Consider the following 21,768-nt stretch of genomic DNA (forward strand, 5'->3'; position numbering starts at 1 on the left):
AGGTGGTGGAGCGGAGATGATTTTGGAATTTCTAACTCCATAAGCCATCAACTTGATAATGGTTATATCTTATAACGGTTTATATTGCACGGGGTAGTTTCTTATATTATAACAAAAATATTATTTATATGTTTGCAACAATAAAAATATTTTTTATATGTTAACGTAAAGGATTGCAATATCACTTATATATATAAAATTTCGTGCAAAATTAACATTTTAAATGTAACAGTGCGTCACACTTGATGACGGGCGAGTTTAGATTTTAGATTGGGCTGGCGACGAAGATAAACAGATGATTGACTAATAAATATAGATTGGGTGTTGGTAAACCGGTATAAGGATAACATGTACCCACCTTGTAGATTGGATGAATTTGAATTTATCGGACTTGATAACACTCACCAAATCCTAATTATGCATGTCACTTTCTTTTAAAAAATTATCAATGTTGTAGCTAATACAATCAATTTATTCAAAAATAGCTGAAAGGCAAAGTGAATTAATTACGGAATATACAAATATTAGATAGTTAGTGGGACGGGGTTTGGGGAGTTACCCCGCACATCCGCCCCAAAGAGGGCGAGGTGGAGGAATATTTGGAGGGTGATGGGGTTAAAAAATGTATTTGTCGCGGGTGACAAAGAGATTATAGATTTTAGATTGGACCCACCCGCTTTAGCTCCCTTATCCTTCATCTAATTTTTTAAAATTAGATGAAGGATAAGCGACCTAAAGTGGGTGGGTCCAATCTAATTGAGTATGAACATATTTTTTTTACTACTAACCTATATATTATAACTTTTTGTTCATTTACCCAATTACTCTAATTAGACGACCGAAAGTTTTAAAATTCAAAGCTTTGTTACTAAAAAAAATGTCGCGTCTATGGATGAGTTTGACTATTTTAGGCGTGTATGGATACATGTGTGACAGTGTGAGTGTTGGAGCGGGCCGGGATGATATTTTTTACCCCCTCAAAATGAGGATTGGGGAGGGTAGTTACCGTTCCTATCGTGGGTGGCACCGTGGCGGGGATGGGATACGAATTTAGTCGGGTATGGTTTGTGGAGGCTCAACCCCGCCTCAAAGTCAAGATAAATGGGTGGGGTAATGAAGTAGATAGGACGAGTGTTAAGTGAGTATCCATCAAAGTGAATGGTGGATGAGAATAAATTTATGCTTGACCTAGGTGATGAATGATTGAGGATGAAAATAATTTTGTCTATCTTGATTTTTTAAATAAATAAGACACCGAATATAGCAATAACCGATTTTTCTACCATTAATTTTAATTATGAGAATATGTATAAGCTTTATTTTGATAATAATTATCTACCATTATAATTTAGATTTCATATAACTTTATAGTTGGATTATAAACCGTGCATCGCACGGGTATTATACTAGTGACATTCTATTTTTAGCCACTTTTTTCTATCTTGGCTGGTATATTCTCATTGGCAGCAGGTAGTTCCTCCTCAAGTTTTCTCTTGGTCCTCACTTCGGCCAAATCTTTCTTCCATGATGACGGGTTGAGGGTTGTGAGGTAGCAGTCTCTTGCTTGCTGTTGGTCTCCATGTATAGTGCTTATTGCCCCATCATCACATACAAACTTCAGGAGCATGAGGTGGGTGACAACTACTGCTTTAATCTTGTTCAGGGTGGGACGTCCCAAGATGACATTGTATGCTATCAAGTCCTTGACAATTAAAAAGTTTACTCCCATCTTTCGTCCATTTGTTCGATCCCCAATCCGAACCGGCAAGTTGATGACGCCCACGGGATGTATTATGCTTCCTCCTAAACCGATGATGGGGTAGTGTATGCTTTCAATGGTCTTTGGATCGTGAGCTAGACGGCTGAGGCACTCCATGCTCATTATGTCGGACGAACTCCATGTATCTATCAGGATACGCTTGACTCTCATATTGGAGATTTTGATTTCGACCACCAGAGGATCATCATGTGGGGTGGCTACTCGTCCGCCATCCGACTCACATATCTCAATCCGAGGGAACAGGTCTACAGGTGACTTTCCTAACAGCATCACTTGTCCTAGGCGGCGGGCGTAGTCTTTCTGTCCCCTCATAGTGGGCCCCCCAGCAGCTGGCCCCCAAGAAATGACGGCTACAAATCCTCCTTCATTGTGGTTTCCCTCTGTAGGTGAGACAGGGGACTTGTTCTTCTTGTATTGGCTCTTTCCCGAGCCGTGAACATTTCTCTGTAAGTAATTTTTGGGGTGTCCTTTAGAGGCGAGGCCGTCTAGGGCTCTCTTTAAGCTTCTACAGTTCTTGGTGTCATGCCCTATATCCTCGTGGAACTGGCAATACAGCTTAGGGTCTCAACTTTCAGCAGGTGACTTCATAGGAAAAGGCCGTTCAAGATCAAACTGTGTCCCAACGTCTTTTAGGATTGTGAGGAGATCTGTGTTATACTCGAAATATTCTCTTTCTTGCGGACGCTCTCTCTTGTGCCCAGGAGAGTTATCATGCTCTTTTGACAGAGCCCAAGTGCCATTTACCCGTGGAGCCTTTCGGTCTATCATATCCTTCTTTCCTGAGGAGTCTGTCGCTTCACCTGTCTTTCCATCCTTGGACGCGCTGCATATTTCCGTTGCGTGAATGAATGCTTCAGCCTCGTCTAGAACTTCGGCCATAGTCCGCACTCTTCTTAACTAAATCAAACATGAAGGACCCTTTCTTCAGTCCTCTGATAAAGTTATCAAAAGAGACGTCGTCGGGTAGGTCTGGGATCTGCCCGGCCTCTAGGTTGAATCGTTTCACATAACTTCTTAATGATTCATCTTTCCCTTGTTGATCGAATGCGTCCTAAATGCATGCTCGTTTTCCTTTCTTCCTTGTGTGCCATGAACCTAGTGGAGAACAGGGTTTGCAGTTTATTGAAGGAGGCACTTGATCCTGGGGGTAGTCGCTCAAACCATTTGGACGCACCCCTTTAAGGGTGGCAGGGAAGTATTTGCACCAAGTGGCTTCATTTGTTCCCTGAACATACATGTGGTGACGGTAAGCAACTAGGTGCATATCTGGGTCAGTAGTACCGTCATAGGCTTCAATGGTATGAGTCTTGACCTTGGGTTCTTTCGGGGCGTTCATTATGTCCTCGGAAAAATGAGTACTCATGGGCCTCAGCGTCAGACTATTAAGCCCTTATTGGATGTGGTAAGTAGGTTCACGGCGGCTGGAAAACATGCGGGGGCGCAAGCTTACTCTGTTAGGCGTCATCTGGGTATGTCCTCGAGCAGAGGGAGGGTCCTCCATCACTGGGGTGGACCCAGTGTCTGACAGTTCAGATTCAGCTTCATAGTGCTCTTGACGTCTCGAGGAGGGTCGCAAGACGGCCGGAGGGTTTCCCCTGGAAGGCGGTCGCGCGAGTTGATCCCTTCGAGGCAAAAAGGTTTGGAAGCCGCGGCCGAACTCTGAGCGCTCGGCCACAGGACTGATTCCACGGCTGGCTTGCGGACGGGAGCTTTCTCCTGCCCTCCACACATTGGACCTAAGAGGCATTCTGCTTATCCGATTGACGCCTAGACTGAGGGGCCTCTGTGGGGCCGTCCTTTCGCTGCCGTAGATCAACATGTTCTTTCGAATTTCGTCCTGCAATGTGGTACTCATCTGTTGTCGAAAGGTTTGATTCATTTGCTGTTGAAATCCTGCTAGAATCTCGCGCAGCGATCCACCTAGACTGGCAAGTCCAAATTCTCGTCCAGCACGGCATCTCGGACGCTGGGGCTTAGGTGGCCACCAGGCGGAGATACTTCCAGGGTTGGTTCTTCTTCTACGATTACCTCAACTTCCTGCACCCGACGTGGTGTGTTTCCGGCATGGCTACCTCTATGTGACGCTAACTCCTTTCGCGAGGCCGTCTCTCCTCTCCATCATTATACTCTTCTTCGGACCGCGGTTCGGCCATGATACTGTACCTCCCCACAGACGGCGCCAAATGTTGTGGGATCTTTTTCGGTGATGACGTGTCACGCGTTCCTCGGAGGTATCAAGTATGAGCTGGCACGAACTTCTGGCAACCTGCAAAACAAGAATATTCCCGTAGGAATATTCCCTCCGATTCTTAAGTAAGTATCTGCTATAGAGAGAAGTCATTTTAGAGAGAAGGCAGTGCAAATGTAGTTTTAAGATAGGTGGGAATGAATTGATTGCCCTTCTACTGCACTATTTATAGTGTTAGGGTTTCTTGGGAATTGGTCCCTCATAGCTGCATGATTGGGTGCTTTGTAAGATTGGGACACGTGTCCTCTATATTGGAGACTTGGTTTAGGCCTGGTGGGCCTCTTGAGCATTTGGGCTTTTTGGGTATAGCGGATCAGGATCTTCTTGAGCAGATGGGTCTCATGACCTACTGATGGGCCTTGGACCTGGAGATGTATGTGAGTTTATGAGACGATTCGCGGTGGGCCTTTGGGCCTTCTTTCTAGGCTATCATAGTACGGCCAGGTGGCGCTCTCCAGGCCACATCAGTGTACATGTAGTAGAATCTCATTCATTCAGTACACAATAAGGGCTAATAGCGTACTACTCCCTCCGTATTTTAAAAAGAGATACACACTAGTAGAAAAATCGTCATGTGCTTCCCTTCAAGTGCGGCTCATTTTGTAAATTGGCAGCACTTGAGAGCACAAAAAAAAATAAAAAAGTATATTTCACAAGTGCGGGCTCATTTTAGAAAATTGGCAGCACTTGACTTCAAGTGCGGGCTCATTCTAAAAACGAGCCGCACAAAATATTTCTAAAAATAATTCCAAAAAATATTTCATTTGGCGCTTCTCCTCTTCTTCCTCTTCTCTGTTTCCCTAAAACCTATTTTCATTTCCCGCTTCTCTACTCTTCCCCTCTCTGGTTTCTCTACTCTTCCCCTCTCTCTGCTCTTCCTCTCTTTGGTTTCTCTGTGCGCGAAATCAACACTCACAACACTCATAACGCACACCGCACTCCACCACCACCGTCGCGTCGCCGCTGCTGGTCCCCCACCGTCGCGTCGCCGCTGCTGGCCCCCCACCGTCGCGTCACCGCTGGTACTCCCTCACCGCCGCGTCTCCGCTGCTGCTCCCCCACCGCTGCGAATTTTGGAAAGTCAAATTTCAATTTGCGTTTCTCCAAATCCTAGAAAATGTGGGGTGGCTTTTTCCGGGTAATCAAAAATCTCTCTCATGTTCCTTGAATCTGTTACTTTATAACTGCATAGTAATGATTATTGATGTTTTGATTATGAAAGGATCCTGTTTTAGATCGGATTTAATTGGATTATGCACTTCTGTTAGAATGATAAAATTCTTTGACTTCGAGAAGATTCAATTCCTTAGAGATATTAAGGCTCACCAAAGAAGCTTGAGGTCATTCTTTCTAGCACCTGCTTCTGTTTACTGTAAATACATTTAGATTTAGTAATGTTATTTACGTATATGAATCTGAAATTTATCTCACTTTTTTGGCACTAACGGGGATTATTCTAAAACTTATGCAAAGTACTTTGATGAAGCAAAACCTTGGACTGAGAGGTGTGATGTTTCATTTCCTTGTGCTACAAAAAACGAAATAGATCAATCTGATGCCATTAGTTTGGTCAATTCTGGTTGTCGTCTGCTAGTTGAAGGTGTGTTTTATATCTGTGTCAAATCTCTAACCTTAATCTATATTAAGGTGTTATTACCTCTGAAGCTGTTGATGTCCTAAGGAAAGCCAATGTTGTAGTTGCACCAGCCATGGATGCTAGAGCTGGGGGGGGGGGTAAGATTGCTTTTACATGTTTACTTGCTTCGATGTTGGTCACTATAATAGACTGAGTATTTTGTGTTAAATGGGGCTCAAGATTGTAGTTTGATGAAGACATTGATGAATTTATACTTCTTATAACTGTCATATCTTATCCTCTCCTCTTATTAGAGATTCTACTTAAGGATGTAAATAAAGATAAAACAAGAGAATTATCATTATTTTTCAGATGTATCCATGATACTTGTGATTCTTGTTTGCTAAACTCAATGATGTTGCATACAGGTTGCTGTTGGAGAACTTGAACAAATCATGTGTTCAATCTGATGCAATGGACCCCTGAAGACTTTGAATCTAAATTACAGGTCAGCCAATGTACAGTATGCTATATACCTCTTGATACCTTTATAATATTTGTGTAGTCCAAACAGAACTCAGTAGATGACCTCACTTGATAAAGGTTTACCAAGTTTGTTGTTCTTTAGCTGGCAAATGGTTAAAGTCTTGCTGTGAGAGACTTTTTTTATATATTTTCCTTTATTTTTTTCGTTTATTGTCTTCTATGACTGCCGATTTCTCTCCTTTGGAGTACACCAACGAAGCTTAAATTTGAGCCTACTCATTAATAATCCATGCAAAATTTGAACACTGTCATATGTCAAGGTTGTTAGACTCGCCTCATTTATGCTCAATGATTTAATTGATTCAGTGTGTGCTTGTTATCAAGCTTCAGTTCACTACCATAGCATAAATGAAACGTGTTGTTCTTCAATTCTGGACACCATCACATAATCTGTCATTTATAGTTGATGCATTCGCAGTAGTTAATCGAAGAGCTGCAGTTTTTTTCTGTCACAACCATTAAGCAGTCAGTAGCAATACTACAAAAAAACCCAGTTCTTAGACGTGGTCCAAACCAGAGAATTTTGGATACGAAGTAACTTCGCTTCAAAAGAGTCATGGGAAAATAAGACACAAGTAATACCTTCCCTTCTATGTGCAATTTGAGCACTAGAATGAGTCTATCATGTATTATGTACTAGTTCTGATGCTAGAATGTGTGTGTGTGGATTGGGGTGGGAGGAGAGGAGTTAAGAACAGTAGGTGATATTCAGCTCAGTTCGGAGTTGTACAGATAAAAAAACTGTTGGAAGTTGGATGCATACTCTTAGCATTAGGTGGCTAGTTAGTTGTTTGTTAATATCTTGATGTCCTTTTATGCATTTTGATGAGCTACAAAATGCCAAATATGTTCTTCATGTGCTTATGCAAGTATGGTGTCTTTTCAGGATCATGATCGTGGAAAAGAAAATGTCAGACTGAAAAAAGGAGTTGCAATCCATAAGCCAAAAAGTAGAGGTGATGCTAATGCAAAGAAAAAAATGAACAAGGATAATCAGGAAGCATATAGGAAGAAATTAATGGACGAAAAAAGGGCTCTAAAAGGAGGTCAATTTTTTGTTGTACAAATCAATTTTGCGGATCATGTTCAGATGAGAGCTTACTGAGTTTTTTCATAACCCATCAAGAAAAGTCATGTAAAGCAGATTTGAGGGCTGAAGCTGCTAAACAGAAGCAGTTGGAGAAAGAGAGGAAGAAATTGGAGAACTATAAGTTCAGTGAGAATGACATCGTGGCTGAAATTGATCCAAACGTTCTGTCAGGTTCACTTAGAGGTAGGCCTGGTAAGGGTATATCTGCTGAACTTCAGTCTTGTAGGAGTGTTATCTTCTAGTTTTAGTCTTACTGATACTTTTCGTTGGATATAGGTCCTCTGCTAACAATGTTTAACGAGAAAGGTCTCAATTATAAAATAAATCCAAATCCCGTTGAAGAATCAATTGTTTGGAGATTTACTCTTCCAGAAAATATTTATCAGGTAAATGAAACTATTAGTTCATATATCCTGTCGATAATTTCTATCGATTTCCGGACATAAAAAATAATATGCAATTAATTGGAAGATGCAAGTTAAACCTTAATTACTATTAATTTATCCTTTTCCTTTTTACTTCCTGAATTCTTTTATTTTTATTCCCAATCACCACAATGTTCTTCCTTACTTATATAACGTACTATATATCCTAATTCCTGAAGAATAGCTTGAAACTGATGGAGAGATGGGGATTGTTTGCCTGCAGAAGTCTGCAGTGAAACCAGATATTCGATATATATTGCTCATTTATGATGCTGATGCAACAGACTCGCAAGTTCATACACAAATAATTCTCACACACCGAAATAGGAGAAGCAAGGAGAAGTTTAATTGATGAAAACTCAACAGAGTGGAATACAAAATCAGTAGCTTTAGGCTACCACTCTCAAGGTTAGTGAATGTAGGTCACAACTCTCTTTCAATACAAAACTCAGAACCCTTCTATCTCTCCTCTTTCTCTATTTAAGCACTTAGGGATTGCTACCTAGTACTATGCATTTAATGAAGCTCTGCTGCTACTTTCTGTCTACAAGTGTGGCAACAGTTCTTTCTCCCCTTCCTCACTTGTGTTGTGTTGGTTGTTCTTGTCTGGTGCTTTGTCAGTTGTTATTGGTCCCCTTTTGTGCTTCCTTCTGTACACGAGTTGGACGGTTAGGATGGTTCATTACAGATTCTGAGGAATTTTGTAACCGTGCTAATGATGGATCTCTTATGGTTCATATTTCTTCTGTGCGTTATCATTCTTACACAATCTGCTGCCTCACTAACAGGTTGATTTATTTTTATCAATTAAAGGTGAGACTATTTGCAATAATATGGTTTCCTTCATTTAATAGCTTCACATATTCAGTGCTTTTGGTGATGCATTCTGATCTGCACATGTTCTGTGTTTTTGTACTGATGCGCTGCATTCTGATATGATCATGTTCTGCTTTTCTAATCTGCATTGATGCTTGCTGATCTACACTAATGCTTAATGATCTGCTTGTCTGTTATGTCTGATATGTACAGCTGTACAAATCTTCTTTATGCTGCTGCTATATGCGTTGCTGCTGTATAGTTGCATTTGACATAAGTTGACTTAGGTTGACTTTCTAGTGAACCTAAGTCAACTTTGTTACAACTTAATAATGAACAAATGGGTTGGCTCAAAACATACTTTGGTGAAAGCAAAAAATCACCTATATTGATCCAATAAACTTTAAATGTGCTTAACTAGACCTAACTAGGTGACATTGAGTTGAAAGTTGGAAGCAAAATGATCCATTTTAGTCAAAATATGACCTATAATGATCAAATGAGCCTTAAATATGCATAACTTGACCAAAGTAGGTGAGAATGAGTTTTAGAATTATAAAACAAAGAATATTATACATGTAAAAGATTTAATATACTTAATTAGGTTCATTAGTTGAAAGTTGGGAGACAAATAAGCCATTTTAGTCAAACTATGACATATAATGATCAAACAGGCCTTAAATGTGCATAACTTGACCGAAGTAGGTGAAAGTGATTCTTTCAAACATAAAACTAAGTATATTAAACATTTAAAGGACTTAAAATACTTCTTTAGGTTCATTAATTGAAAATTGGGAGCTAAATAAGCCATTTTAGTCAAAATATAACCTATATGATCAAACGAGCCTTAAATTTTCATAACTTGACCAAAGTAGGTGCAAAGGAGTCTTAGAAACTTTAAAATAAACCTAATAAACGTGTAAGGGTTTAAAATACTTATTTAGATTCATTAGTTGAAAGTTAAGACTGAAATAAGCCATTTTAGTCAAAATATGACGTATAATGAACAAACGAGCCCTGAATGTTCATAACTTGACCAAAGGGTGGTGTGATTGAGACTTAAGAATATTAAATTAAGTCTAATAAACACGTAAAGGGTTTAAAATACTTATTCAAGTTCAGTAGTTGATAGTTGGGACCGAAATAAGCCATTTTAGTCAAAATATGAATTATAATGAACAAACTAGCCTTAAATGTGCATAACTTGACCAATGTAGGTGAGAATGAGTCTTAGAAACATTAAAATAAGTCTAATAAACATGTAAAGTATTTAAAATACTTATTTCGGTTCATTAGTTGAAAGTTGAGACCGAAATAAGCCATTTAGTCAAAATGTGACCAATAATAATCAAATGAACCTTAAATGAGTCTTTGAAACATAAAAATAAGTATATTAAACACAAAGGGTTTAAAAATACTTATTTAGGTTCATTGGTTAAAAGTTGGAATCGAAGTAGCCATTTTAGTCAAAATGTGGCCTATAATGATCAAACGAGCCTTATATGTGCATAATTTTACCAAAGTAGGTTAGAATGAGTATTTGAAACATAAAACTAAGTATGTTAAACATGTAAAGGGTTCAAAAAACTCATTTAAGTTCATTAGTTGAAAGTTAGGAGTGAAATAAGTCATTTTTATTATTATACGGTTCATTATTTCATTGTTAGGAGCAAATTAAGTCTTACTTTATTATGCGATACAATATTTATAATATAACTAAAGTATGTATATTTTTTTTTGATGGTAGATTTTGTTAAGGTATTCAACAATCCGTGGGACCAGCCTTTCACTACCGTGGGGATAAATGAAGTTCGAGACAAGTTGACAAACTTCATTACTAGTGATTATCTTTGATATTTTCTTGTAATGAATCTTATATTATGGATTCTAGTTTTTCATATGATTATAATGTAATCGACTTTTATATTTACAATTATATACTTTTTAATTTAATTATCTATATAATTGGATACTTTTTATGTGATGTATGGAGGTTAATCAATGGCGTGGTCCAATTGTATAATATATGTAGCAGGGTTATATAACAAATCTTGATCAAGTGCGGCTCACTTATAGGCCAAGTGCGGCTCATTTATATATCAAGTGCGGCTCATTTTTATGCTTGTGCTGCCCATTTCTATGTCAAGTGCGGGCTAATTTTTAAATTTGGCAGCACCAAATATGTCAAGTGCGGGCTCATTTTCAAAATTGACAGCACCAAGTTTGTCAAGTGCGGGCTCATATTCTGAAATTGGCAGCACCAAATTAGTCAAGTGCGGGCTCATTTTTCAAATTGGCAGCACTTGAAACATCAAGTGCTGCCAATATTTTGGCAGCACTTGAGAAACATCAAGTGCGGGCACTCCATGTGCTGCACATGTAAAAGCCCGCACTAAACCCCTTAAAATGAGCCCGCACTTGAGATTTTTTCCTCTAGTGACATTTTCCTTAAACGATCGTATTTTAAAAAGAGATACAATTACTTTTTTTGACATGTCTTGGTCTCAACTTTCAATTATATTAATATTTCTCTCTTTTTTGTAGTACTCACACTTACTCACGTTATCTTTTTACTATAATAAATAATTCAATCACTATCCTACTTTCATCTTATTTTAATAAATTTAACTCACTCTTCTAAAACTATGTGCCGGTCAAAGTGTATGTCTTTTAAAAGTACGGAGTGAATACGATGGTTAAAACAAAGGTAACACACTCACACTAACGAGTACATTTTTATTTGTTGCACACACAAAGTTTGGAAGAAAGCAAGTAAAGCACGCAATTTAGAAGGTGGACCAAAGTGCAAAATGAGCATGGTGCACCTTAAGAACACTAGTATGTAATTAAAAGAACATCTGTCGATCTGCGTACGTGAAAAGAACATGAATATATATTTTATTTATATTTTTAATAAATAGTGAAAATAATAATTTTTTATAACAAAAAAGTAAATTATATAACGCATGTTCTTTTGTCGTAATGTCATGTTCTTTTTCTTATCCACATATATTATTTTGGTGCATCATTCTCACCATGCACCATGTCACGTATTGAGTAAAGCAAGCCAAAAAAACAGAAAAATTTCAAGTTCAGACTCAGAGGAGGGGATGCCTCGGCACTTGGACCCCTTTCTCCGCTGACCAACCAATGACCATCCCATCCTAATTTTCTCTCTCCTCTTTTACTTCCTTCCCTTCCCTTCTTTTAACTGCAGTCTGCCATTGTAAGATTGAATATTCAATTTATTCAGAAGAAAATAAAGTCACTGACCCTTAACTTCTTGGACAGTTATGACTTTTTTTAGGGGACCCCAGCAACCCCAAGAATTATCCCAAATCGGTGACCCACACCCTTAATTATTAATTTAAGGTGTTAGGTTTCGTGTTTTTTTTAAATAAATGAATTATATAAAAATCATAAACTCTCACCCACTCTACAATTCTAATTTTTTTTTTTTTTTTTTTTTTTAAGGAAAGATACACGAAAGTTAGAAAAATCTTATTTCAAGACTGTAACCTAACTTATCTAAAGAAATAAAATAAGAAAACTTGATGTCTACGTAAGGGTCAATATCTTGGTGTGTCTGAACTTGGTGACCTAAAAAGGCAACATAATTAGCCGCACGATTGGCTTCCCGATACACTTCTAGATGCATAAACAAAATTACTCGGAATAGTAACTTGGAGGTGATGATATAAGAGAATTTTGGTTCCCTTATTAAAAAATAATATACTTCCTTAGTATTTTAAAAAGGGGATACACTTTGACTGACACATAATTTTAGAAGAGTGAGTTGAATTTATTAAAATAAGATGAAAATAGGGTAGTGGGTGAATTATTTATTATAGTAAAAAGATGATGCGAATAAGTGTGGGGACAACAAGAAAAAGAGAAACATTAATGTAATTAGAAATGGGGACCGATACATACGTCGCATTCCCGATTATCCAGATGCTTACGCGTGGTGGAATGCCCTTAGCAGTTTTGGCTGTTATATCTCAATAGTTGGGTTTTGTTGTTTCTTCGTGGTCGTAACAATCATTTTAAGTAGTGGAATATAATAAAATATGGATAAAATATGGATAAAATAAGAAAAAAGTGTAAAAAAGTGGATGGTGTAAGAAAAAAATGAATAAAATTAAGAGAAAGTGAGTGGAAATTTGTAAATATTATGGGGTAAGAAGGATAAAGTTGTAAATTTTCATTTCCAAAAGTAGAATAAAGAAAAGTGTAAAGAACATCATGAAACGGACTAAAACGAAAAATGTAAAGATCATTTTGAAACGGGGGTAGTATATGTTTTGCGCCAACGGATTTTGTAGTTCGGCGTTATATGTGAATCGTAAATATACATCAGATTTAAATTACTAATATTCCACAGATACCATACTTATCATTTGTAGAATTTTAGCACTATTCCTTCATATTATGAATTTTTAGCTATTTCGATTAAACTACTTTGTTAAGATAAAATAGAATTACAATTTAATACATTGTTGTAACATTCACCTAGTTTTTCGATTATATAAGGATTTTTTGCCAAAAAGGACCTTTTATAAGCATATTTTTGCGAGAAAGGACCTTTTATGTCAAAATTGGTGAAATGGGACCTAAAATACAACATTTTTTGTTAAGTGGGACCTTTGCCCGGATTCTTGGAGTCAACCCAAGTTTCTGGCGTTGACTTCGACACGTGGCAGCCGGAAACTGCCACGTGTCAATATCCTTATTTAAAAAATAAAAAAAAATAAAAAAAAATTATTAAAAAAAAAATTCCCAAAAATTCCCTCCAAAACCAACATCATTTACTGAAACATTTTTACCCACAAAAAAAAAAATCAAAGTAAGATTTCATCATCATCATAATATAAGTATGAATTGTTGGCTCAATTCCACTCTGAATCATCTTCTTGTAAACACGAACTGCATCATCCGGCATTCTTCTATTCGTCATCAACTTAATCAAAGCATTATACAGTTGCCCATCAGGTGGGTAACCCTTTTCCTTCAGCTCTTTTAACAAACCAAACACCATATCCATCTTTTTAAGGTTCCCAAATCTAGTAATCAAACAAGTATATACAGCAGCATCTGGGTTACAACCTGAAGAAGTCATCCCATCAAAGTAAGCAACAGCTTCATTCAACTTTGAATGCTTGCACAAATCCCTAATCAATATAGTATAGGTCCGAACATTTGGGGGTGGACCCTTAACTTTCATCACCTCGAAAAGCTTGATTGCATCAGATTTCTTATTAACCTTCAACAACCCATCTAACATTATGTTATGAGTAACAACATCTGGGTTCAAACCTTGATCAATCATCTCGTTCCAGATTTCACCAGCTTCCATTAGATTCTTCATTCTACACCAACCACTAAGTAAAACTGAATTAGTCCCCAAATTTTCGCTTTTTGATGGGACATTGTCAATCTAAAACACAAATACACAACGAATTACAAAATCCCCAAATTTGGGAAGAACCCTAATTTTTTCGACCCAAAATTACAACAATTGAAGAGGATTTTGAGGGGGGAAATAGCATACCTGATTCGTGGAGGCCTGAGTAACAATTCTTGGCAAGCAATTTGAGTGAAGAAGCACTTTCCTTCAACCTTGAATCTTCAACAATGGCGTCGAGTTGAAGGAGCAGAGGAGAGAGAAGAGAATCGAGAATCGAGAATCGATTTTTTTTTTGGGTAAAACTGTTTCAGTAAAACGATGATTTTTGGGAAAAAAAATAAATTTTTTTTTTATTTTTTATTTTTTAAATAAGGATATTGACACGTGGCAGTTTCCGGCTGCCACGTGTCGAAGTCAACGCCAGAAACTTGGGTTGACTCCAAGAATCCGGGCAAAGGTCCCACTTAACAAAAAATGTTGTATTTTAGGTCCCATTTCACCAATTTTGACATAAAAGGTCCTTTCTCGCAAAAATATGCTTATAAAAGGTCCTTTTTGGCAAAAAATCCATTATATAAAGTGCAATACTTTATATTCTTAGTATAAGTATGTACCTTATATTTTAAAAGTAAAATTCTTCTCTAGTGATAATGAATCTTCCTAAATGAATATTTCGCACCAATCTACAAGAATCCCAAATACAAAGTATACTTTGCCTTTCTAAATTAATGGGGATTATAATTTTACAAAAGGTCTTGCACGCATAAGGTGTACAATAAATTTATTGTACACCAAGATAACTTTAACCCTTTTTTTTTTGTAATTTTAACCTAGTTTTGATTAACTTTTATATTAGTAAAAAAAATTGATAGATAAATATTTTAAATGGTTAAATGATTAATTTTATACATTATTAGTGATTTTGAAGAAATAAGTTTTACTAAAATGAAAAAATTTATCACTTAAAAATAGATAACATTTACATATATAAGCTTAACTTTTAAGCATTTTGAGTTAACTTTTACTCCGATGTATAATATTTATTGTACACCCATTGTAAATAAGAATTTATGATAACAAAAGGTCTTGCACGCATAAGGTGTACAATAAATTTATTGTACACCAAGATAACTTTAACCCTTTTTTTTTGTAATTTTAACCTAGTTTTGATTAACTTTTATATTAGTAAAAAAAATTGATAGATAAATATTTTAAATGGTTAAATGATTAATTTTATACATTATTAGTGATTTTGAAGAAATAAGTTTTACTAAAATGAAAAAATTTATCACTTAAAAATAGATAACATTTACATATATAAGCTTAACTTTTAAGCATTTTGAGTTAACTTTTACTCCGATGTATAATATTTATTGTACACCCATTGTAAATAAGAATTTATGCCCGCAAAAGGTCTTGCACGCATAAGGTGTACAATAAATTTATTGTACACCAAGATAACTTTAACCCTTTTTTTTTGTAATTTTAACCTAGTTTTGATTAACTTTTATATTAGTAAAAAAAATTGATAGATAAATATTTTAAATGGTTAAATGATTAATTTTATACATTATTAGTGATTTTGAAGAAATAAGTTTTACTAAAATGAAAAAATTTATCACTTAAAAATAGATAACATTTACATATATAAACTTAACTTTTAAGCATTTTGAGTTAACTTTTACTCCGATGTATAATATTTATTGTACACCCATTGTAAATAAGAATTTATGACAACTTTAACATGATTTCATTATATTTGTGTACATGTGATTCTCAAAGATTTGATTATGAGTTTGTTTATTATCTATCTACGAAGTACTTTGTGTAAGAGAAATTGAAACAATCATTGCTTCGCTTGCCTCGGAAATATTAAAAATTAAGTTCAATATAGACAATGCAATATAAACAAAATTTACAATTTCACAACTGTACCACATCCACCATACATAACCTAAATGGTAAACTAACACACATCATAAGTACCAATGATGTCTTGGCCTAGTGGTTAAGACTGAGGGCATGTGTACAATAAGTCTCAGGTTCGAATCCTCCCGCCCCCATTTATAATTTATATTGCCCTTGTGCCTCATTCGCACCAAAAAAAAAAACACATTATAAATAATTTTTCATCTATTGTATCTTGTATGATTAACAAAAGAAGCAAATGCAAAGCTATGGAAAACAAAGCTAGTAAGGCCTAAAAATGAGTATAAAAAGCTGTGAGACCAAATTTTTGTTTTAAGTCGATTTATAATGTTTTTATGCTTAACATTTTAACTCATATGAAACTGTATTTTTATTAAAGATAACCAATAATGTGACGCGCGCGTAAATTCCTCCCATGCGGCTATTATGGACAAGGTTTTTGACCGGTGTTACTCGACTTTTTATTCCGGTGTTACTTATACATTGTATTCGTTGTTACTTTTCTTGTTTTACTGTAGTTTCTTCCATTTCATGTTAGAGGTTCCTTTTATAGACCGGTGTTACTTGACTTTCTAAGCTGGTGTTACTTATACATTGTATTTGTTGTTACTTTTCTTCCTTTATTGCAATTTCTTCAATTTCATGTTAGAAGTTCCTTGTATAGACTAGTGTTACTTGACTTTCTATGTTGGTGTTACTTATACATTGTATTTGTTGTTACTTTTCTTCATTTATTGCAGTTTCTTCAACTTCATGTTAGAAGTTCCTTGTATAGATCGGTGTTACTTGACTTCTATGCTGGTGTCACTTATTCATTGTATTCGTTGTTACTTTTCTTGTTTTATCAATTTATTCAATTTCATGTCAGAGGTTCCTTGTATAGACTGGTGTTTTTTGACTTTCTATGCTGGTGTTATATATTGTATTCGTCGTTACTTTTCTTGTTTATTGCAGTTTTATGTTAGAGGTTCCTTGTATAGACTGGTGTTACTTTTAGATTTTGTTAACCAACATGATGGACTTTAAACGTGTTGGGTTTATTTATAAGTGTGAACACACCACACCATCAACTTGATGGTGTGACTGGTCACATATAACACTTGAGGTCAATGTTTTTAATATTTATCTTTTTTATATGAGATTTCAACATTTTATGCAATCTTTATCTTATAGGAGTACTATATAAATCTACAATAAAAAGATTTTAATTTAAAATCTCTAATCTATTTCAATTCTTTAGCTTTTACTTGTGTGAAATTTGAAAATTTTAATTCTAAATTAGATTCTTTATCTCTATTTTCATTCGTCAAATATTAAAGATTACCTAGCTAGGTGGCATTCTAACAGCTGAACAAATATACATCCTTTGTATTTTATTAAATTGTTAAGTTCAAATAAAACTCCTATATATACCAACTTCTATATTTTATATATTAAATTAGATTAGTTTTTTTTATTTTGGATTGAATTTCATTTTAGATTTATTTTTTAATTATTAGAGTGTTTGATTTTGGATGAAGTTGTATATGCGTAATATTAGTAATTAATTAATAAAAATATCTACGTGTCACTCGACCTTTTTAATTCAAAAATGATTCCGAAGTCTTTTTTTCATTTGCCTAAACCATTATATTTCCTACGTGGCGCTCTAATATTGATCTTGGATGAATTATAGATTTTTTTTTTTGGATGAATTTTATTTTAGATTTATTTTTTTAGTTATTAGAGTATTTTATTTTGGATGGAGTTGTATACTCCGTATATTATTAATTAATTAATTAATTAATTAAAATATTTATGTGGCACATAATTAATTATCTACGTGTCACCCGACTTTTTTAATTCAAAAGCAATTCTGAAATCTTTTTCTTTTATTGGCTGATACCATTAGATTTCCTACGTGGCGCTCTAATATTGATTTTGGAACTTTGGATGAATTTTAGATTATTGTTTGATTTTGGATGAATTTATTTTAGATTTATTTTTTAATTATTAGAGTATTTGATTTTGGATGGAATTGTATATATTAGTAATTAATTAATTAATTAATTAATTAAAATATCTATGTGGCACATAATTAAATATCTATGTTGCACTCGATTATTTTACTTCAAAAATTTATTTTCCTTTGACCGAAACCATTAGATTCCGTACGTGGCGCTCTAATAATTTAGCAAATATGCCTTCTTTATATATATATATATATATATATATATATATATATATATATATATATATATATATATATATATATATATATATATATATATATATATATATATATATACATGTATGTATTAAAAAAGTCCCCATTCTAGGGTTTAGCGTTAGTACCAGTTTCTGCCTCTTTTCCGGCTATCTTCTCTACCGGAGTCCGTGTCCCTCTTCACGGGATTGCTGGTGACAATGGACGAGAGCCTTTTGGAGGAGTGGAAGAAGTTACAACTTACGGAGGAGGAGAGTAAGGTGTTAGGTAGCAATTTTGAGGATTCGAATGATGTAAGCATGAGAGCCCAAATTTCAATCACCCTCATAGGGAAGATGCTTACCGGAAGACCTTTTAACAGCGAGGCCCTGAAACGTACGCTGACCTCGATTTGGAGACTTCGAGACGGAGTATCTGCGAATGATGGAATCGAATCTGTTTGTGTTTCAATTCTTCTGTGAGGAGGACAAGGAAAGAGTTCTGGAAGGAAGGTCGTGGAGTTTTGATAACCAAACTTTCCTTCTGCAAGAGATGAAGGGAGATGAACAACCGTCCGATGTCACTTTTGCCCGTTCTCCTTTCTGGGTTCATCTCTTGGATGTTCCCTTTGGCAAAAGAAACCCTTCCTTTGCATATGATATTGGAGAGGATCTTGGGGGTTTCCTTGAGTATGATGATTCAGACCCTTTAGGTTGGGAGGAGTATATGCGAATCAAGATTTCCCTGGACATTGAAAAACCTCTTAGGCGGGGTTGCACAATTGCCAACGGACGGGACTCCTCTCTATGGATTGGCTTGAAGTACGAGCGGCTTGGTGACTATTGCTTCTTATTGTGGGAAGCTTGGACACACAGAAAGGGATTGTCAGACCATTATGCCGCCACCTGACAATGGGTAGGCGATTGTGTTTCAAATATGGCCCTTTTCTTCGAGCCTCACCACATAAAAAACCCAGAATTCCGTTTGCAGAGAGAGAACGTACGAGAAAGTGGGTGGAGAGCGTGTTAGTGAAGAAACCGGTTCGTAGAGCCTCATAAAGTGATCCGAATGCAGTCCGATTGGGGCCACCGGGTGCTGCACGTAAGTTGGTATTTTCGTCCCCTCAACCAGCTAAGGAAGGAATGACCTTGGCTCATCACTCAGAGGAGGAGAGACTCCCCCCCCCCCCACACCCCCCCTTCCACCCTTATTTCTGTTGAAGTCTCTCAATGGGGAGGGGAGTGGCTTGGTGGGAGTAACAGGAGAAGCTCAGCAGCATGAGTTCGGGGTGGAAGGTAAGGAAGTGGGTAAAGAATAGGAAAGTGTGGACTTGACTGGAGAGGTGACTACAAAGGAGATCTCAAGCCAAAAAGAAGAACCAATTCTGGGTGCCTCCTTGAAGGTGGTCCTCGTGCCACCATTATCTGGTCCTGTTGAGGTAAATGTAGGGTCCCATGTTAGAAAGAACTGGAAAAGGCTAGCAAGAGAATCAGAGAGGCAAGAAGGGGGTAAGAGTGATAAAACTCAAAAGAGGCAGTTGGAGAGTTCGAGCATGGAGATAGATGGAGATGTGGTGTCCCTTGGGAAGCGGGTGAAGACAATCCCTGTGGCAGTTTCAAATCCTTCTAGTTCGGCGACGGTTGGCTTAGACCAATCCCGCCAATCGCAATGAATTCCTTATGTTGGAACTGCCGGGGCTTGGGCAATCCCCGGTCAGTTAATGCACTCCGTAATTGGTGTGCCTCTCTTGCCCCCGACCTTGTATTTATTTCTGAAACTAAAATCAATAATATTGCGGCAGAAAATGTCAAATACAGGTAGGGTTACTCGTGTGCATTTGGTGTCAGTAGCTCGGGCCTAGCAGGTGGTTTGTGTATTTATTGGAAGGAAGATAATATTTCTTTTTCCCTTGTCTCATACTCAAAAAATCGTACTTGTGGGGTGATCTCTTTGCCCTCGGGTGTGTCCTGGCACTTTATTGGTATTTATGGTTGGCCGGAAACGGCTAACAAGCATAAAACATGGGACCTCATCCGTCAATTATGTGCTAACATTAATGGACCGCTCGTATTAGGGGGTGACTTCAACGAAATTTTGAGTTACGATGAGAAGGAAGGGGGGGGGGGGGGGCTGACTCGAAGAGGCGAGCGATTCCAGAATTTCGGGATATGCTAGATGACTATGACCTCCGTGATCTTGGTTTCGAGGGACAGTGGTACACTTGGGAAAGAGGTCTTACGGCATCGACTATGGTCCGAGAGAGACTCGACAGATTCCTTGGTAATCATGCGTGGTGCTCCCTTTTTCCAGCAGCATCTGTCAAACACTTGGTCCGTTTTAAGTCGGATCATACGCCGATTGCTCTTACTTGCGAGGCTCCAAAAAATAAAAGAAAGCGGCGTCGACGTTCTTTTAAATTCGAGTCTGCATGGTTAGTGGATGAGAAGTGTGAACAGGTAGTTCGCGATTCTTGGGGTAGGTCTGAGGGGGGTTCAATGCTGGAACGTTTGGAGTTACTTGGAGGGGATTTGAAAGGGTGGAGTAGGGATAATTTGGAGAACCTGAGCAAGAAGATTGGTGTAGCGGAAAAGGCCCTGCAAGAGGCGCAAAGCCTTAGTATTTCGGAGGACTGCATTGAGCAGTGTCGTCAATTAGAGAAAAAAGTGGATGAGCTATACGAGAAACACGAAGCCTACTGGTATATGAGATCGAGAATGGCGGAAATTCGGGACGGGGACAAGAACTCAAAGTACTTTCACCACAAATCCTCTCAAAGGAGGAGCAAGAATGCGATAAAGGGTCTGCTAAACGAAGACGGAGAATGGGTCACTGAGGAGGAGGACCTGGAGCTCATTGTCCAAAATTTCTATGAGTCCCTTTTTACTTCCTCGGATCCGTCAGCAGATGCTTGTTCGAAGGTCCTTGATGCAGTTGAGCCGGTTATTGACGATGAGGTTAATGCCACTCTTCTCAGTCCCTACACCAAGGCGGAGGTCTTTGCGGCCCTTTCCTCTATGCACCCATGTAAAGCCCCGGAACTTGACGGTATGCATGCTATATTTTATCAACGGTTCTGGCATATTGTAGGGAATGATGTTACTAGGCTTGTTTGTGACATTCTCCACAGTTCGTTCTCACTGAAGGCCATTAACACTACCAATGTGGCCCTCATCCCCAAGGTTAAATCGCCCAAATCCATGTCCGAGTTCAGGCCGATAGCCCTATGCAATGTTCTGTACAAGATTGCCTCAAAAGCCCTTGTTATGAGGCTTAAAACCATTCTCCCGGGAGCTATTTCTGAGAACCAAAGTGCCTTTGTTCCGGGCAGGTTGATAACGGACAATGCTTTGATTGCTCTAGAGCTCTTCCATACGATGAAGAAGAGAAGTAAGAGTCGAAAGGGGATGGTTGCAATGAAACTTGATATGAGTAAGGCGTATGACAGGGTGGAGTGGTCTTTTCTAGAGCGTCTGCTTGTTAGACTGGGTTTTGCAGATCAATGGGTCAAGGTGGTTATGGATTGTGTGACTACGGTGTCGTACTCCTTTATTGTTAATGGGCAAGGTTGTGGCTCGGTTACTCCGAGGAGAGGCCTTAGGCAGGGAGACCCTCTCTCTCCTTATTTGTTTATTATGGTTGCTGATGCTTTTTCAGGTTTAATAAAAAAAAGCAGCGAGTGATAATCTTATCCATGGGGCGCGGGCTAGCCGGAATGGCCCGGAAATAACTCATCTCCTTTTTGCGGAGGATAGCTTACTTTTTGCTA

The 21,768-nt window shown here is 37.3% G+C and overlaps 2 protein-coding genes and 1 long non-coding RNA gene across 6 annotated transcripts; 1 reads left to right on the top strand and 2 right to left on the bottom strand.

Annotated features, from left to right (window-relative positions):
• Positions 1 to 1,423: 1,423 nt before the first annotated feature.
• Positions 1,424 to 2,659, bottom strand: LOC110791159 (uncharacterized). Its single transcript, XM_021995909.1, has 2 exons — positions 2,525 to 2,659; positions 1,424 to 2,323 (listed from the first exon to the last, which is right to left on the bottom strand). Exons 1-2 carry the CDS (start codon positions 2,657 to 2,659, stop codon positions 1,424 to 1,426), a joined length of 1,035 nt encoding a protein of 344 aa, XP_021851601.1.
• Positions 2,660 to 4,877: 2,218 nt separating this feature from the next.
• LOC110791155 (uncharacterized) lies at positions 4,878 to 10,467 on the top strand. 2 transcript variants are annotated; one of them, XR_008923418.1, is made up of 6 exons: positions 4,878 to 5,166; positions 6,033 to 6,112; positions 7,037 to 7,423; positions 7,517 to 7,626; positions 7,889 to 8,478; positions 10,229 to 10,467. It is a non-coding gene; the product is annotated as an uncharacterized lncRNA (long non-coding RNA). The 2 variants fall into 2 exon arrangements; XR_008923419.1 differs by lacking the exon at positions 4,878 to 5,166 and adding an exon at positions 5,535 to 5,762.
• A 2,597-nt stretch (positions 10,468 to 13,064) lies between these two features.
• Positions 13,065 to 14,450, bottom strand: LOC130462702 (pentatricopeptide repeat-containing protein At3g62470, mitochondrial-like). 3 transcript variants are annotated; one of them, XM_056831501.1, is made up of 2 exons: positions 14,033 to 14,450; positions 13,065 to 13,850 (listed from the first exon to the last, which is right to left on the bottom strand). In XM_056831501.1, exon 2 carries the CDS (start codon positions 13,847 to 13,849, stop codon positions 13,304 to 13,306), a length of 546 nt encoding a protein of 181 aa, XP_056687479.1. In that variant the 5' UTR covers position 13,850; positions 14,033 to 14,450; the 3' UTR covers positions 13,065 to 13,303. The 3 variants fall into 3 exon arrangements, with proteins under 3 accessions (XP_056687479.1, XP_056687478.1, XP_056687477.1); XM_056831500.1 differs by having other exon boundaries at positions 13,068 to 13,918; XM_056831499.1 differs by having other exon boundaries at positions 13,073 to 13,862.
• Positions 14,451 to 21,768: the final 7,318 nt, after the last annotated feature.

The sequence above is a fragment of the Spinacia oleracea genome, chromosome 6, assembly GCF_020520425.1.
Source record: "Spinacia oleracea cultivar Varoflay chromosome 6, BTI_SOV_V1, whole genome shotgun sequence".
Lineage (NCBI taxonomy): Eukaryota > Viridiplantae > Streptophyta > Magnoliopsida > Caryophyllales > Amaranthaceae > Spinacia > Spinacia oleracea.

Excerpts from the sequence above, each read along its gene's own strand:
- LOC110791159 (XM_021995909.1), bottom strand. The coding sequence starts at position 2,659 with ATGGCCGAAGTTCTAGACGAGGCTGAAGCATTCATTCACGCAACGGAA. Across the intron at positions 2,324-2,524 it reads TAGACCGAAAGGCTCCACGG|TTCCACGAGGATATAGGGCA; the intron begins GTAAATGGCACT and ends CTGTATTGCCAG.
- LOC130462702 (XM_056831501.1), bottom strand. The coding sequence starts at position 13,849 with ATGAAGAATCTAATGGAAGCTGGTGAAATCTGGAACGAGATGATTGAT.